The sequence below is a fragment of the Melanaphis sacchari genome, unplaced genomic scaffold, assembly GCF_002803265.2.
Source record: "Melanaphis sacchari strain LSU unplaced genomic scaffold, SCAv2.0 Contig49_pilon_pilon, whole genome shotgun sequence".
Lineage (NCBI taxonomy): Eukaryota > Metazoa > Arthropoda > Insecta > Hemiptera > Aphididae > Melanaphis > Melanaphis sacchari.
In genome coordinates, this window is record NW_020271334.1 from 1,347,037 (window position 1) to 1,365,593 (window position 18,557).

The 18,557-nt window shown below is 29.7% G+C and overlaps 3 protein-coding genes across 3 annotated transcripts in view; 2 read left to right on the forward strand and 1 right to left on the reverse strand.

Moving 5' to 3' along the window:
* Window positions 1-1,504: 1,504 nt before the first annotated feature.
* Window positions 1,505-18,557, reverse strand: part of LOC112598630 — a 70,967-nt gene continuing 53,914 nt past the window's right edge. The window contains exon 3 of the mRNA XM_025345152.1: window positions 1,505-2,020. Within this exon, the coding sequence (XP_025200937.1) occupies window positions 1,820-2,020 (201 nt within the window). The 3' untranslated portion in view covers window positions 1,505-1,819. The remainder of the gene's footprint in view (window positions 2,021-18,557) is intronic.
* LOC112598631 lies at window positions 10,972-13,804 on the forward strand. Its single transcript, XM_025345153.1, has 4 exons — window positions 10,972-11,132; window positions 11,532-11,600; window positions 12,783-12,947; window positions 13,620-13,804. The coding sequence occupies exons 1-4, from the start codon at window positions 11,076-11,078 to the stop codon at window positions 13,680-13,682; spliced, it is 354 nt and encodes a 117-aa protein (XP_025200938.1). The 5' UTR covers window positions 10,972-11,075; the 3' UTR covers window positions 13,683-13,804.
* LOC112598628 lies at window positions 16,394-18,510 on the forward strand. Its single transcript, XM_025345148.1, has 4 exons — window positions 16,394-16,518; window positions 17,557-17,730; window positions 17,812-18,006; window positions 18,097-18,510. Exons 1-4 carry the CDS (start codon window positions 16,462-16,464, stop codon window positions 18,277-18,279), a joined length of 609 nt encoding a protein of 202 aa, XP_025200933.1. The 5' UTR covers window positions 16,394-16,461; the 3' UTR covers window positions 18,280-18,510.

Consider the following 18,557-nt stretch of genomic DNA (forward strand, 5'->3'; position numbering starts at 1 on the left):
AAATAAAATTTAGAATGTTATGCCGTGTGTATGATTAACGAAAAAAAATAAAATGTAAGTCGTACGATAAAGTTAAAAGTACGTAGGTAAGTTACAAAATACGTTATATCTGAGTGAAAAATGCCGAAAATGAGTATAAGTTCCCGCGGGTCGCGATTGGAGAAGGAATTCGTATACATATATTATATTATTAATATTATTATATACAATTTTCCGTCGAAAACACGCGAAGCACTATAATTATAGGTCTATAATAGACCTAAATTAATAATTTTCTTCTTCGGGAGGCTCTTTAGGACGGTTTCGATCGTTTCGAGTGCTACTGCAAAATTGCTTCTACGACACGACATTCGAACATTATACGAGTATATTATATACAGTGACGTTATTTCATAAATATTTTTCTTTGTCGTCTAGACATCTCCAATACGGTTAGTAGTTTTACGTTAAAGCGCACGAAGCTGCCCTAAATAATAGTAACATAATAACAAGGAAAAAAAGGTATGTGAACGAAAATTCAAATTCGTTCCGTAAGCCAATATTTGCGTCTTAGCGACGGCCACGAGTGGTTGCAATGTTTTTTTCAATCAATAACATGTTTTTTTACCCCCTCGGCTACCACCACCCACGGGGTGAAAACGAAAATTATATTTGTACACGATTAAACCGTTATTGTCTTAAACTTTTAAATTTAAAATAATTATATTATTCTTAGAGTTTTCCTTTTCTAGATTATGGTTTAATGCCATCTGTTAAACGCGACAAACTTTATGACATTGCGAATAATACACTCGAGATTATCTTTAAAAATATTATTCCTTTTTCGATGAGTATAGCAGGTAAAACAAATAAACAGTTGAGCACTCGTCAAAAATAAAATCGCGATAATAAAATAACCATAATAAAAATAATAATTTATTTCTATTTATTTTACATCGTACATTTTAAGATATAGCACAACAATCGAATAATGGACAAATTGACTTATTCCCTTTCACCGTTAATATATATTTATAGACATCTATATGGATATACCTGAGAGATGTTTTTTATCGATGTATCGTCCAATTATAATAAAGTATACTGTCGCGTTCAAATGTCTTACAACGTTTTACACGTTGACGAGTTAAACGCGAATAGGTATCTACTTTTTTTTATTAAATATTAATTTTAAACTAGCGAAGAACACATCTCGCAAGTTGTATGTAGGTATCTTTATTAGCAATTAAGTGTGTTTTTTTTTTTTTATTTGTTACATAATTTATGATTGGTTTGCGTACACCGCACCAACGGCAGAAAACCTTCAACGTTTTGCAAGCCAACTATTCGATTTGCATAAAAATAATTCTACCATATTTAAATAGTCATATTATTTTATTATTTCGGCGAATAACTAAATTAACGTTTGGTGAACGTTTCCGTCCACTGTTTTTATTTTCGACTATAAAGCAACAACAACAATCGATTTGCATAATATTAATTTATTTGGAAATGCGCACATACAATAATAATCGTTCACAATCAAGTGGATCAGACATCACTTCATTAGACCAGCCAAAAACAACCGACAATGCCTATATTATATTATTATGATTATGGTTATTATTTTTTCGGACCATATTTTACTACTACAACGGAGTTTTTGTGATCAGTCGTTATTTATCATACATGATTTAATATTATAATATGTTTTTATGCGATCGACAGTTTTAGCCCACCGTATCATTTTCAATACGGAATCATTAACGCTTCCGTGAATCTACGATTGTATAATATTCTGCACTGTTCGTCTGCTGCTCATTTGATTGACGCGCAACAGTTATTTACGATAGTTTAGTCTTTCGATTTGAACGTCAGGCACAACCAACAGTCTAAAACGATACGTATGTAGGTACTCGTATATACTAGAGACAAGTAGATTTATAATAGCTGACTTATTGCAGTCCAAACATTGTTTATGTATACACTTTGACGATCCAAACTCCTTTCCGAACGCAAACTTTTCTTCAACTCGCCCGTTCTGTAACAAAGTACCAATAGTGTGCAAATAAATATAAATTCCGAAGGAAATTTAAGCGCTATTTATTTTTATTATTTATTTATTTTTCTAAAGAGAGAGCAATCAAGAAACTCGATCGTAGTATCGTTTTACGTGAATTGTCTGTTTATATGCCCGGAAACACGTATATACACATAATCGCGTATAGAAACACACGAAAACGAGAACGTTTCACGATCAACAATTAATGTTTGATGGGACGTGTTCAATAAAGTTAGCTGTTCTCCCACTCAGTACACATTTGCCAACGGTGTTCGTTTTCGTTCGCGCGTTTGCACAGAATTATTTGAACTCACCGGGGATTAAATAATGATTATGCCTCTGAATAATAATAAATATTGTATTGAAACAATGTTTGTCTAGTAGATTAAAAAAAAAAAAGAAGAAAAAAATCGTTCTTCAGAGTAATTCGAATTATAGACGTTATAGTGCATTATGTTACTATTATTTGTACAGCAGCAGGTGCGGCTGCAGCACAGATCTAACTATAGGTACCTACTTAATAAGTATACCTAAGACTGAAATAGCCAAATATGAATAATAATAATGTCATTAGCTTTACCGTTTCGATATGACTATGCTGAGCGTCTCGCGATACAAGCTGTTTTGCGATATTTTTCTCAGATTTATTTATTGTGAACTCGACAAGAGTCAACGTGAATCATTGCGGTAGATGGTTAAAAAAAATAACTATCAGGCAATAATAACAATAAAAATAACAAAACGCATCGTCGACACACTGCGAAGTGCAAAATTGGAAAAAAGGAGATAGGAAGTAAACGCATAACGACTCGTGGCAGTAATCGTCCGCTTTGTTCCGGTTGTCGGACGACGGAAAATCGTGTTCAAAAGCGACCTTCTGTCGGTCCTGATGAGGAACGCCGATGCGGCTGCCACTGCCACTGACCGGTCGACGAGATGAACACCACTCAGAGTCAGTCGTCGTTTTAAAACTCCGAGTGCGGATCTTTCTTGCACAATATGTCGACCTGCAGATGGTAAATGGTGAACGCAAAGCGCCGGATAATACGGTATGATGTGACGTTATTTTGTGAGGGGAGGGACACTCACACCACTAAAATGTTGGCTGGCGGGTAAATGAATCATTTATTTATCCCCCCTTTACTATTAATATGCCAACTGTAGAAATCTTAAAACCGTCTGAATTAAAAAATAATAAATTTAACGTCGGTTAAATTACTCACTTAAATTATTATGCGTAAAGTATATTTATTTCACGTTTTAAAAATAATCTAATACTATTATTTCATAAACCATGATTACAGGATTATTATGATTACCTACATTATTTTTTTATCAAACGAATTATAAGGTATACTTTTTTTGTTGATAAACTGCGTATACTCAATATAATTTGATTAATGGGTACGAAATAATAATAATAATAATAATACCTGCAATAGTATCTAAGCCTTAAGATTTGTGTATAAGCAAACAATTTTATTGAATAAATTATTTCCTCCCCACCCCTGGATTTTACCTAGTTACGTTAAATGGAAAAATAAGTTGGGTTCGATGACCGGATGTGTCATCTACCCCCGGACGCACCCACTGCCTGTCATGGGACAAACCGCAGTGTCCACGTCTCAGCATTTATCAGCAACATGTGTACACAGTGTCACATATTATTATTCATTTGCCGTTCTAGTTTTGACGGAACTGGACCCAAGGCGTCCACTTATGCTAGTAAAATAGAAATTGTAATTGTTTTAATAGAAAGACCGACGTTTCTTTGAAAATGTTTGCCCATTTGTAGAAGTATCGCGTACATTCTACACTCTTAAAATGATAAAATTACGTAAAATCAATTTTGTTTGGAAAAAAAAAACCCATTAAAAAGTGACTATATAAAGTGGCCCAATTAAAAAAAAAAAAAAATCAAATTTATATAAGTTTTTTTGCGCGCATATTGATCAACGCTCGTCAATTCTGTTTATTGCCAGCGGTTGATTAATGATATTATCACCTACAACGCAGTTTATTAATAATATTAATAACTTGGAATTTAAATAGGCACCTATTAGTTGAACGCATCCACGAATCGGTTAAAAGTATTCGATTAATATTCATTAATACGTAAATTTGTGTTATATAATAAATGTATATACATATATAACCCAAATGCCACTCGCTAATCGCTATTTCTCAATAACTATTAAACATATAAACTTGAAATTAGAAATAGTGTTTTCTGTAATGCTCTAGATATAGATAGGCAATAAAAAGATATTTTAAAAACGGGCTCTCGCAAAAATCACGTTTCGAAAAATTAAAATTAAATATATTTTTTTTTATTTATTTTTTTTTTTTTTTTGTTATTCAAATAGTTGTCGTTGGTTACAGACAATAGACAATAACATTGTTATACATTTATCGAACAGCTTTGGTAAATTTACTTTTTTACAATTAAAAAATATTATAAACTCTCAAATAAAATATATTAATATTTCAAGAAACTCGCAAAAATACATTTGCCGTCTGTTTATTTGTCCGGGAAAAATCTCTAAACGAATGAATTGATTAATAACGTAGTTTTCGTGGGTATTTTATTACCTGATAAAAAAATTATTTATTATAATTTTACATCTCTATTTTATAATAGGTCTAACATAACCCTAATAACAGCTGTTTTAAAATTTTACACCGTTTACATTTAACGGAGTATAAGAAGTGAATACACGTTCATACGGGTAGTATTGTAATACATAATAATATAATAGTTAATACATTTTCTTAACTTTAAAGGGCCGTAGTTAATAAAAGAAGTAAACAAAAATTGATGATTGCAAAAATATAAACATTTTCAGTACAAAAATCGTTATCTGAATCCATTAAACAAAAAAAATGATTGTTATTATTTTAAAAATAAAGTGAGTTTTGTTGTCTATACAACTGTGCTTGAAAGTTTTAAACTTATTATGAAAATATTGCAGATTGAAAAGAAAGAAATACGTATTTTTTCTACAAATTCCATACTTTCGACAAAAATAAAAAATAAAAAACCTCGAGTACATAACGTGTACATTGACATGGTATTCAGATTCAGCCTGCCGTAAAGTTTGAGCGTAAGTTTTCGGAAACAAGGACTAAGTCAATGCAGACCGACTATGTTTATGGAGCTGCATAATAATACACAGGCAATACCAAAATTATATATTAATACTATAAATATTCAGCTGTGTCCTGTGAGCAGACATAGTTGAAACTTAATATTGCTACTACTACTGCTACTAATAATAATAATTAATATGTATACGTCGTGCGACACGCGCTGCTTTCATTTCGTATTTGAACAGTGAGCATATAAAGTGACAATAATTTTGAATTTACCGTACGAGTTGGTTGTACGTATAAAGTAAAACTTATTAATTACGTGTGTCATAATCGAATTCCCGTTGTGTAGAACTTTAAGTACACCTTAGCCACACCTTCTACCACACAAGTACGAAGCACGGTCAAACGTATGATTCGATTTCGATAGAAGTTGGACTACACTTAATATACGATGTACAACAATAAGATTTAAGATGTTTAGCAATATTGTCCGAGTTCCTTATTCCGGTCAATAATTGTCGTGATTTACTTCAATGGTATATCTACGAAATAATAATTATTGTATTTATCAGGAAATATTTCATACTCAATTTTCAGAATTTTAAATATCTGCAGCCTGTCAACGTGTAATATTTTTTAGTGATATTCTATTTCATTTATTTTTATTTATGTAGTGCTTAGTGTTCACAATGATTTTACGCTGGAATAATAATATTATATTCAGTGCTGTGGGCCCTTAAATGTTTTTAAACTGTTATTAAGTCGTAGACCGTAGTCCGCAATTTATTTTATACACCTTTTAAAATGTATTCTACTACGTTGACTTTATTAAATTTATTACCACCAGACTGTTGAAATATAACTATTTGCTTTAACATCCGGATATTATATATTGTTATTAACATTATTTTACAATCAACGCAGAAATACCTCATAATGAATATAAAAATGAAATAAAATGTGAATATATATGTTTTTAAACATCCCCAAAAGTTTTCGATTTAATCAACTTTGGATCATTAAACAAATTATGCTTAAATGATGAAATAGTTCAAAAAAAAAAAAAAAAATGAAATTTTAATATATAGACAAAAAGAAATTTTAAATTAGAAAATGAAACGGAGCAGTGAAATGTACATGTCACACTAATTATTGTTTTAAATTGGTTATTATCAACTTACTATTACATTTAAACAGTTAAATACATGGTACATGATCAGTTGCTGTGGGTTTAAGGATTTATGCGAATAATCAAAATTGTTAATAAAATGAATCTTTTTTTTTTTTTTTACTTAAGAAGTCAGTAACTATACAAATAATTAATATCTTATAAAAGTCAAAAGTAATGAAACTATGTTATGGTCACTTATTGGGTTGTGTTAAATCCTTTTTATTTTCTATTTTTACTTTTCGCCATAAGACGCCCCTATGAGGAAAAATACACAGACAATATTATCGCGACGAGTGATGATAATATAATACAGTGTATATTTATTATTTGGAAACAATCAAGTTATTTTAATGTTCTGTCAGTAAAAAAATACACTCGTAATATCATTGAATTTAGATGCGATCATGACGAACGCACATTGCGAATCCGGGATGCGCGTTTTGACCCACTGCAAAATATAGCATATTGTAAGCAATGTTATGAAACACTATTACGTTATCCGGACGAGAGCTATTATTATTCTCATCTCGGCGTAGGTACTGGGTGTGTAAACTCACATGACGCAGAGTGAATAGGTATCCAGTTTTGCTCTTTGCTCTAACATGCCGCGGCTGTTACAGGTACATTTATAATATGTATTTATATTATGCATTACATTATTATAATACCCCGGTACAACATTATAAATAACGGGGCCCGCTACTGTAATGTAGGTACAGACGTTTACATCATAATTAGACGAAATTACCCAAGCCAGCGCGGTGCGATGGGGATGGTCGAGGGGCGATCCAGGAGACTTGGGTTATTATTTTACAGTGTAATGAATCCCCAAAACTTCTTAATTAAACGACCCTCAAAATGCAACGAGACGGCGGCGGTGGCAACGAAATCCTCAGAGACCTGACTCGGCTCGTTATAACGTTCGTAATCCGAATGATACGGGCGCACTAATGGAATTCAAAACTGTTGTTGCGGCTTTGAAGCCTTTGTTCCGCAGAGAAGACGTGTCTAAAATCTGTCCAAATATTCCGACATGCGTTTGCCGGCCAACGACGTCTTCGCTACCCGCAGGAGTATACGGATCTATGGAATAATGGGGGACACAAACTAACGAACTTCTCATCAAGTGTTTAAAGCTTTACAGATCAACAATATTGTTATCGCCACAAACAATAATATATCTAGCTATTTCATGCGTACACCTCCCAGTGGCCCAATAGCACATAACCCATTTGTATAGTAAGTAGTATCTAGATTCACACCTTTAAGTATAGTCATAGCTACTCGATCCATTTAACAAAAGACACTTTTTATTTCGGAAAACACTAACGTGCTGGGAAAAAAATATTTATTTTTTTACTATTTTTTTTTTATCGTTATTATCATTTTTTTTTTCAATTTTTACTCTTTTGAACAAAAATTTTTGATTTCAACTTTCGAAAAAGAATATTTTTCAATTTTTCAATTTATGCAATTTGAATAAGTAGTTTTGTGTTGTTAATATTAATTAAAGGTTAAATGTGCGGAACAGTGGACTGATATTTTGCGAGGTAGATACCTACCAATGCATTCAGCTCGCTTAAAATTTAAATACTTGAAACTCATAAGCTGCTCGTGAATAATGACTCGTCCAAAATTCGATTTTTATACATCGAAGTACTCGAAAAAATATCATGCTTTGGCACAAGGAACTGCAAATAAATGAAGTCGTTAAAAAAATTATACCGATAAAAAAAAATGGTAGAAATGTACATTTTTTAAAAATAATTATGCATTTTTACGACTTAAAATAAAAATCAAATCAAATATATTCGTAGACGTTAATGATTTTTGAAATAATGAATGTCGCGTTAAATGGACCGACCGGTAAAATATAACATATATAGAATGATATATGCACGTATTTTACATTTTTACATGTATTCTATTAAAAACCAGGTCATATACTAAATGCAGTAAAAAATCTCGGCGTCCGGGATAAATGTATTCGGACGAAGTTTTTTCCGGATCAATATAGATTCGACTGTGCAGGTGTTCACGTCCATCGAGTATTAACTTAACGAAAAATATCTCACGAGAAAAACGTAGATACAACCATATTGTGTTTAATAGCGATTAAAGTACACACCGTACCTACGTATACATAGTGCAGCACTATACCGTGTTTGTCTGTGGTGGTTACTTTGGTTATATTGCGAATAGGACAACGAGAATATGTGGGGTCCCGGACTTGTGTCACCGTCTATACCTAGTCTTATCTGCGTTGTGTTGCGTTCACGAGTACGATAGTTTGAACAGCCGTGAAGGGTATCATCTTTTGTACTCTCGCGGTATATAATAACAATAATAATAATAATAATAATAATAATAATAACAAACTAGGAAAAGACAGGAAAATTAAATTGCGAAAACCCCTTTCGTATAAACGATTTACGTTTGTGTACACGCGTCATGTGTATATAAAAACACTGTTCGGCTTTTAAACCATAAAACGGCTGCAAAAGAGTGTACGACGTATATGTGTATATACAGTATATAGGTACTGGTGTGTTTAATGACTTTCGCTACTCAGCGATATACTCGCTGCATCCACCGCGTGTACGGGAGAAAGAGCTGTACACACACAGCTATATAATATATGTATATGAATGCACACGCCGTCGAATCCGATTGCGTTCGGGTTTTAATTAAAATATCGAAAAACTCCAGTGCATATAGATGGGAACGGGGGGGGGGAATATAACCTCGCAGTAGAACATAAAACAAACGTTTTTTTTTTTTTTTTTGCGAAAAAGAGCCCATCAGATGATCATTCCTGTCAAGGTACACACAGGCTTTTGACGGTCCGTCGTATGTACCGAGTTATGGAAATTATAACGTAGTGGGCCCGTGTCTCGACGTATGGGGGGGGGGGGCACACATGTTTGTTGCACACACAGACGAGCAAACGTTGTACATTAATATTCTTCAGCGCGCGTTAAGATCAAAGGCACAGCGTACGATATGTAATATTATAATATCGTAATACATCACGCTCGTCGCGCACCGTTCTCTCTGGCGTCGACTCGGCAAAAGCTTTTTTACTGGGCGCCGCGTGTTTTGGTCTCGTAACCAAGACGACGACCGCGACGGCGGTACACCGCGGGCCTTTGCGACGTATAGGCCCATTTAATTCGGCCGTTTTATTATGTGGCACCACGACGGCGTGTAATTAAATACGGCGTTTCGTATAATAATAAAATAAATAATATACGAATTTAGTAATTAACGGTCCGTTGCTGGGGGCGGTCAAACGTTTGCCAAAGTTTCAAAAATGCTCTTCGCCCCCCCCCCCCCCCCGGTGTAAACCTTTAAGGGGTCGTGTATAACACGCGTTGATGTACCGAGAGAAAAACACGCGTAACCCGAACACGGGGCATCGTCAGACATCAACGCCGTTTTTTGGTAGCCGCGAAATAACCGTAATTTTCTGTGCGTTTGCCGACTACGCCGTCTTTAAAAAACGATTCGGCGGTATCTAAAAGATTTACTGCAACTTTTTTTCTCCCGTTTTTCCTATTTTTTCAGTATTTAACGTACAAACACGTGATGAATGAATTATGTGATTATTACTATGCCCGTTTTATTGTACGCCCAAGACACGCATAATTAAGATACGCAATAATGATATTATAATGCAACGGTGAATGCTGCGTTACAATATATTTTTATTTCATTGCGCCGGATCATACTTATTTAAAAAAACATTACTCCGGCTGCGTTCGCGATACGAGTTATAAAATATGTACAGATTTACCAGTCTTGTATTGCGTTCGTCTTATTTATGCGGTCGAGTAAACGAATAAATAATTATTCGTTATTGTAACTGAATAATACTTAATATTTGTTTAAAACAATCTGATTATACAACGGAAGTATAATGATTCGTAAATTTTAATTGATTAATTAGGTCGCTGAATGAGATGCACACTCAGAATCCTCCTCTTTTGTTACGGCAAATGCTTAATATACTGTGTTTATAAATATTCACAAACAAAAATTATTAGTTTTATATCACATAATGTATATATATATGTGCTATTATGAGCATGTCACATATTTTAAAATAAATTACTCCTAAATACTTAATGTGGAAAAAATTTAATTTTACCGAGATTTAAATCAACGTTTTTCAACATAATATCAAGTAACTTCTAATTTATTAATCAGCAAAAATCACTATTAAAAACATGACAAATATTAATCCATATTCATTTATTGCTATAAATGTAATTGTTTTACTTAAATTGTCTATTGTATTAAATAAGATTAGTAGTAAACAGTGAACATTTTGTCAAAAAACTATAAATTGAAAAAATGTAATATTTTATTAAAACAATAACATTTGGAGTCAGTGAATTAATTAATTTGTTCTAAAACTAAATTTTAATTGAATGAAACCAACTTTTATTCTTCATATGTATTATTTGTATATAATTATTCTTAACTGACCTGTGCATGCATAAAGTGTTTAATAAGCGTCTAACTTTTTTTATGTTAAGTAATTAATGATATGGAAATATACAACTTGTTATCAAACACATTGTTGTTGCTAAGTCAATAGCTCCTCACTCCAACTAAAAAAGTTTTTTAATCTACTGAATAATAATATATTTTCTTACATAGTATTACAATGTCAACATATAAAGCATATTACTGTGTTTAGTTTTCGGGCCGATTTAGTAGACAATTCGTATTGTTTAAGGTAAAACTTCTAAACCATTAAGCGTCATGTTATTTGTATTTTGGTTAGCTCTGGTTTCAACTGGATGTCTTATGGACGTAGAGGTAAATAATAAATAATGATTTACAGTTAAATTTATCGTCAGTGTTAAATTAATTCAGTAACTGATTCTTCTAAGCAATGAATGTATTGATTAGCTATATAAAAAAACTAAAATCACGTCTACTCATAACACAAAAAATGTTTTGAACTTATTAAAAATAAACACCATATGAGTAATTATATAGGAATCACTAGTTTATATCACTAGTTTGTTAGTTTATAATATTGTAAATTGTATTTTTACTATAATAGCTTACTTATGAAATCATACATAGATGTGTTCAATGGTTTACGTCAATTAACTATAGTTGTACAATTTAAAAGATTGAGGCTATAGAAAATTAATATGTATAATATTATGCTTAATGTTTGTTAAATTTAAAAATATAATATATTTATAGGCTGAAGTAATAGATGAACATTATATTCAAACACCAGAGACGCCTGTGGTAGACAATTTAATCACCGAGGTAAGGAGCACAATGTTAATGAGACATAATTTTTTAAAACTTTTTTTATGAAAAACGACTTTTCGAAACAGAGTTAGTTAGAATATAATATTGTAATTTATATTACTATAATCATACACTTCATGTATATTAAAAAAAATAAAAATATTTTCATGTCAAATCTTATTCGTAAAAACGTAAAAAATATTACACTATTATAGCCCATAGGCTTATACGTACAACACACGTAATTTAATGTACCTACTTTGGTATTATAATATGTATTATAATAAATTTAAATCTTTCTAAAAGACATTTACTTTATTAACATAGTTAAGTGTATCTTATTGATAATAAAAATATACATTTTATATATATTTTTTCCATGTATCATTCATTTATAAACCAATTATTATGGATATTGCCTGATGTAATAATATTAAGTACCTCCTATAGTCTATATCAGTGGTTTCCAATGTGGGCGATACCGTCCCTTTATTGGGATTTTTTAATTTTGAAAGGGCGTTTTACTTAAGGGGCGCTAGGGGGAACGATTCTATTGTGACTTTCTTTTTTCACTTTTTGTTCATAACTTATATTAAATTAATTGTATATTCAACTGCGTACAATCAAAAATAATTAAAAATAATGTAGTTACTATAAATAATTTTTAGCACTATGTGTAGGTATGTATAAAATATAATATTCACACAACAAAAATAAAAATTGTCGGATTTTGCTTTTTACTAGGATTAAATTGCTGATTATAAAAAATTAACAATTATTTATTATTTAAATTATTGGAGGGGGGCAGTGTGAGATTTTTGAAAACATGAAAGAGATGTAAGTAAAAAAAATAGTTGCAGGGAAACACTGGTCTACACCTTATTTTATTTCTAAATTTATATATTTTCTTAATTAACGTACTGTGTATAATGAGTATAAATATTTCATTTTTCATGAATTTCTTAATTATGAGATGCGGCTATCATAATATATGATATAGTGTACCTAAAGCGTTACAATACCGTGTCTAATATTGTCGCGTTAAAATGTAATTAAATTGACGTTTCGATGTCTTAACGAAAACATATACAAAACAGATGTTTTAATAATAGGTACTTTTTTTATAATAATGTGATCATAGTTTATTTTCGATACAAATATTTCAAAACGAATGTTGTGGTTGTTGTGTCTATATAGGCACCGCGTAGGTCGGTACCTCGAAAAAAAAAGAGCCAATTTTCAGAAATAGATGCGTTATTCAAGTACATAAATCAAACCAACGAGGAATTCATGAGAAATTCAGCAAATGGAGATATGGACTACAACTCGTACTTGGATACCTTAAGACATGCATTTATTGAAGTAAAGTAACATGTCATGTACCGTAAACCATCTATGTGCAGTGTTGTCATGTATTCGAGTAAAAGTATTCAAACGATATTGTTGGGATATTAAATAGTTTTTAAACACTTTCAGCGTCAAATATTTTAGATGGTATTTGAAATACCTGTACTTGCGTTTTGTCTTGAATACTCTACTTTTCTAATATTTTTTTTTATTTTATTTTTTATTTTGATTCTTTGAAAATGTTATTGGTTCATCTATACATTATTATCATATTATTAGAATACTTCAAATGCATATTTTAACAACTATGATTAAAATAAAAACTCAACATGACCGATCGACGAAAACTTTTGAATACCTATCATCTTTATCACGTTTTAAAGTATGATAACAATTGATAAACAATTATTTAATAACTAAATTCCGCAATACAAGATATTACAACGTATGCAATTTTCCTTACATTAACATTATCTAATGTTATGAAAATGTGTTAATGAATTAATTTCAACTTTTTTTATCAATTTAAAATGTAGTACTTTTAAATAATGATAAATTAAACATAAAAATTAAACACCAAAATTATTTGAAAAGTAGTTATTTAAAATATTTGATACTTTTACAACACTGTAAAAATATTTAAAATAAAAAACTAATCTAATGAGATTTTTTTCTTTTTTTTTTTAGTATAAAAGGGCCCATATGGTCGAATCCACTACTGAACATAACTTTGTTAGTTATGGATGGTAAATCAACTGGAAAACTGTCGTATATAAAAATGTGTCAATCTTGAACTTAATACTGTCCGAGTATTAACCGTAAAATGTATTATTTATCTACATAATATATAAAAATAAATTATCATCCATTAATTTTCTATTGAAGAAATAAAAGTCATAATTTAGAATAAAGTTGTTTTTTTTTTATTATTTAATAAATTTACTGTATTATTATTTTTTACAATAGGTAACAAGTTCTTATTTTTTAATATTATATTCAATTCAAATTTTAAACATTTAAATTAATTAAAATTCCTAAATTCGATGTGTTCCCGGTGTATAAATATAACACTTATAATATATTTGTTTAAAGATCATACCAGGTTTGGTATCAAAAAACCAAGTATTGTGTTTATTTATAAAATAACATTAACTATTTAGTTTGTATTCATAATTTCATATGAAACAAAAATTCTCTATCATGGTTTTACCGAGAAAAATATATTTTTCTAATTTCTCGAACACGTAAATACCTGTGTATTTACTTATTTAACAGGCATTTTTTTATCTAAATATGTACCATGTACACTATAATAATCAATTAAAGAATTAAAGTACCTATAAAAACGTCTTGAACTCGGTATATTTACAATGACCTATATTATTAAATAAACGCAGTTAATTACTAACCCGTGTTATATATTTATTTATTTTTTTTATAATCTACAAGATATAAATAATGAATGCAGTTTCTATTGTATTTAAATAAGTTATAAGGTACTTAAAATGGAAATGACTTTGGTATATATATTTTTTTTATAATTAATTTAATGAATTGCCTTGAAATATACATTATACATATTATTAGTACTGATATTTTTTAAGCTATCACAATGTTGGTATATATTAAGCGGTGTTGCCAAGATTAGGTATTAATAGATTAAAAACTAAAATTACTACCGTTTTAGAGTCAAGTATTGTTTTGAACGTGTTAACTTAAAGTTAATTTACGTAAAAATATTTGAATTAAATTACCAAAATATTTTTTTTTAAATATTGTATTCTGAGATCATATTTCATATTCTCTTCATCGACTCTAATTAATTCAACTATTCGTAATTATTTTCACTGCTGACTAGTGATTAGAAAATATTGAATCTTAATATCTAATTAAATCAAGTTCTCTTTTATTTCTTAAGAAATAACTAACATTAAGTTTAAAAATTAGGTTATTTTTAACTTGTTAATTTTTTTTTTTATATTCTTTGCACTATGCTTATAAAATTAAAAAAAAATATATAATAATTTAACTTTTCTAGTCATAGCGGTACTGTTTGTTTTGAATTATATATGCATTTATTCGAAGAAAAAATATTTCCATAAATTAATGTAGGTACAGCATAAAATATATGTTGTTGCCATGATATTTAAATTTAAATTAGGTAGTATATTTACAGGGACTACGTGTAGTTGGTGGTAGGTATTGATTATTATAATTTGTTTGTAATTAATAACTTGAATATAAAAATATGTCTTATTTTAGATATTTATTTATATCGAGGAAATTAATTGATATCCAATCTAATTAATTATAATTTATAATCAAACTAATTAACTATGCTTAAATATATCCTATCTACTCGCTCCACATTTGAAATTAATGATAACATAATTAAGGAGAAATTCGTAGCACAGTAATTTTATTAACGATCTTGCGACTAATATTTAAAATGTGTACAACAAATCCTTAATAAGGGTTTTCGTAACAATTAATCCGATCGAATATATATATACACTTTAGGTACTATAGGAACAGAATATTATAATGATTTTTTAATAATACGGCAATTTTATATTTTAATGTAATTTAAATACGAATAGCTTGTTTTACGGAGAAAAATGTGGCCACATTTTTAATGATCAAAATAAATTAAGCGTCAGTTTTCCATTTCCTAAAAAATATGAATTTAACATTAAGAAATTATAAATAATAATTACTTTATCCACTGTGAAAAAATATAATCGTAATTAAATTTGATAGCGTAAATTCACGAACATTCTTGAGGTAGGTACTCGGTTGTTATTTTAAATGTTTAGCGATTAAGAAGAATCACAGTTAAACGATATGACAAAAATAAGAATGAAATAACGATGTGACTGAGTAAAGAGCAAACACTGTTTTTTTTTAATTGAACTCTTTATCGCAATTTTGTGTACAATTATATTAATTATTATTAAATCTAATAAATCTGATGACTTTGACGTATCACAAGAATAGCAGACACGTTTCATACTTTTTTACTCTTTAGACTGTTTCTTCAACTGGGAATTTACGTATATTAAACTATGATAATTTATCAAAATCTAATCATTCCGACTACGATCATTATTTTAAAAAACTGCAATTCATTGTCAGCTGACAATAATAATAAATGTATAATACACGCTATATTGTGTTTTATAAAGAACCAACGCTGCATCAATAACGTAGTGTACGCTATATTTTGGGTGATTTTACGCACCAGAAAAGGGGTTGAGAACCACTTTGAGAACGCATGCTGTAAAAATCTGTGAAATATACGAGTATTATGTGTATTACGGTTTTTTATACGATATTTATTATGTGACCACGAGCGGACAACCGTCCGTTACAAAACCAGAAACAAAATAACAGTACCCGGTAAAAAAAAAAAAAGTATATAAAAAACAAATACAAATACATATAGGTACACCTATATTATACAAGTTTAGTCTTCAGTCTGTTTTAGTGAACTGTACACATTGGTCAAAGCAGATCGTTTCTAACCGTCATGGAGTCTGTACTGTGGTTAGCCTTGATTTCAGCTGGGTGTCTGGCTAGTGTCGAGGTAAATATAATATGTTCAACTTAGTTATTTATTTATGATACACCTAATTGATGAATGGTAATTAATTGTTTTGAGGAATTTTGTTTACTAAACAACGAAAATATTGCATACATCATCGTATACGTAGTAGATACTGTTAATAATGTATACGGTTTATACATTCATTACTCTGTGTTATAAAGAATAAAGAGATTCTGTCATCGTTTAATGTTTGTTTTTTTTTTCGAAAAAAATTGTTAAAATAATATTTTAATTGTATCTGGTATAACACATCAGTAGATATAAATATATAAAACTCGAATATACTTTTGAAAAAAAATCTCATGTGAATTATTTTAAACATAAAAAATGTTTAGATTTTTATTGTTATTATATTATGTCAGTTGTATCACAAGCAGATAAAAAACATCGGTTATCTTCTCTTAAAAGAAAACCTGTTAAATTTAAAATAAATGAATTAAACATATTTTAATATCACAACTTGTCGAAGTAGGTAAATCTTTGACAAAAAATTAAATAACGATATACTTACTAAATATTCGAAATGTTATAAAATTAACACGTGGAAAATATATTAAATCATTAGCTTTAGATAACATTTTTTTTTTTTTTATCTTAAAATTTTAGAATATTTATTATTTTTAATTTTGTCACTGTTTATATGAATATTTAGAATTATGTATAATATTATTGGCATAACGCAAAGTATGAGTGTGTTTGTTATGCTTCCTTCTGCTATCTACTTATATACGGTTGTATAGATTTATAAATACCTGTAATATGAATTTACAAGTAAATGTTTCATTGCTCATATATTTATTTACTAGCTTATATTACTTGCACGCATGGAGACTATATAATATTACGAGTATGTACACGTTTAACATAAAAGCAAAGTGAAATGGTATTCAACAATAATGTCAGTTTACTGTTGAAACATACCTATGACGTGTAGGTAATAGGTATAATACAAAAAAATGTGATTTTTAAGAGAAAAATATAAAATAAAAACATTAATAACTCGAGTATTTGACACAGGCTGGTCCAGTTTCTAGGCAAAGCACGTTTGTTGAAATAGACGCACAGCTATTGGAACGCATTGAACTGACCACTGAGGAAATAGCGAGGAATTCAACCAAAGAATTCGTAGATCACGAAGTTCAGGCCATGATTGATCTGTTCATAGAAAATTTAAACATCACGATCGCCGACGTATGAAGACTCATGTGCAGTACAACTGCGGTGTAAAGTTGTTTTTTAATCTAAATTTAGTTATCTGCAATTGTTTTGTAGTTACAGCGATATTCCAGTCTCCGGAATAGTTCGGACTTCGATGATACGCTAATGAAAGAATATCAAAAAAAAGGATTGATAATGTACGAAAACACTGCCATAACTGTAGATTACGTAGCATACAAAATTGATGTTCTGACAAAGCCTATCGAGGAACTTGAACAGCTTGAAAAATACATAATTGATGAGGAAAAAGTATACATTTTTACCTTAACACCTTATGTTTTATTGTTCATTGTGCGATTTAAACAATCCTATAACTTTATAATATTTGTTTTTATTTAGAGATTAAAAAATCTTTCCAACGATTCATTAGAAAAAAAAACTAAATCAGTTTTGGAAAAAATACAGACGACCAAGAGGTTTATCGGCAATCACGTGAACCATTTAAAAGAAATCAATGACATATTAAAAGGTCTTGGTCAAAAGCTGATGACAACATTAAAAGTTTCCCGTCAACCCAACTAATGAAGATCAGTTTTTAATTGAGCGAAGTGTCATCGTGTTACGTATTAACTTAAAATTTAATTATATTTTTTATTAACATTAGAAGTTATAATAATAAGAGGTACAATAATCAGTAATTCAGATTTAATATTTTTTTAATTATTACACGACATTTTAAGAATTGTTTAAGTAGTATTACATTTAAATATTTCATTAAATTTCAAGATTTAAATACAATATCATGGACACAAGACTAAAGATAATTTTAGTATTAGTATAGTAATAAAATATTTTTATTT

Excerpts from the sequence above, each read along its gene's own strand:
- LOC112598631 (XM_025345153.1), top strand. The coding sequence starts at position 11,076 with ATGTTATTTGTATTTTGGTTAGCTCTGGTTTCAACTGGATGTCTTATG. Across the intron at positions 11,133-11,531 it reads GATGTCTTATGGACGTAGAG|GCTGAAGTAATAGATGAACA; the intron begins GTAAATAATAAA and ends ATATATTTATAG. Across the intron at positions 11,601-12,782 it reads TAGACAATTTAATCACCGAG|GCACCGCGTAGGTCGGTACC; the intron begins GTAAGGAGCACA and ends GTGTCTATATAG.
- LOC112598628 (XM_025345148.1), top strand. The coding sequence starts at position 16,462 with ATGGAGTCTGTACTGTGGTTAGCCTTGATTTCAGCTGGGTGTCTGGCT. Across the intron at positions 17,731-17,811 it reads TAAACATCACGATCGCCGAC|TTACAGCGATATTCCAGTCT; the intron begins GTATGAAGACTC and ends ATTGTTTTGTAG. Across the intron at positions 18,007-18,096 it reads ACATAATTGATGAGGAAAAA|AGATTAAAAAATCTTTCCAA; the intron begins GTATACATTTTT and ends GTTTTTATTTAG.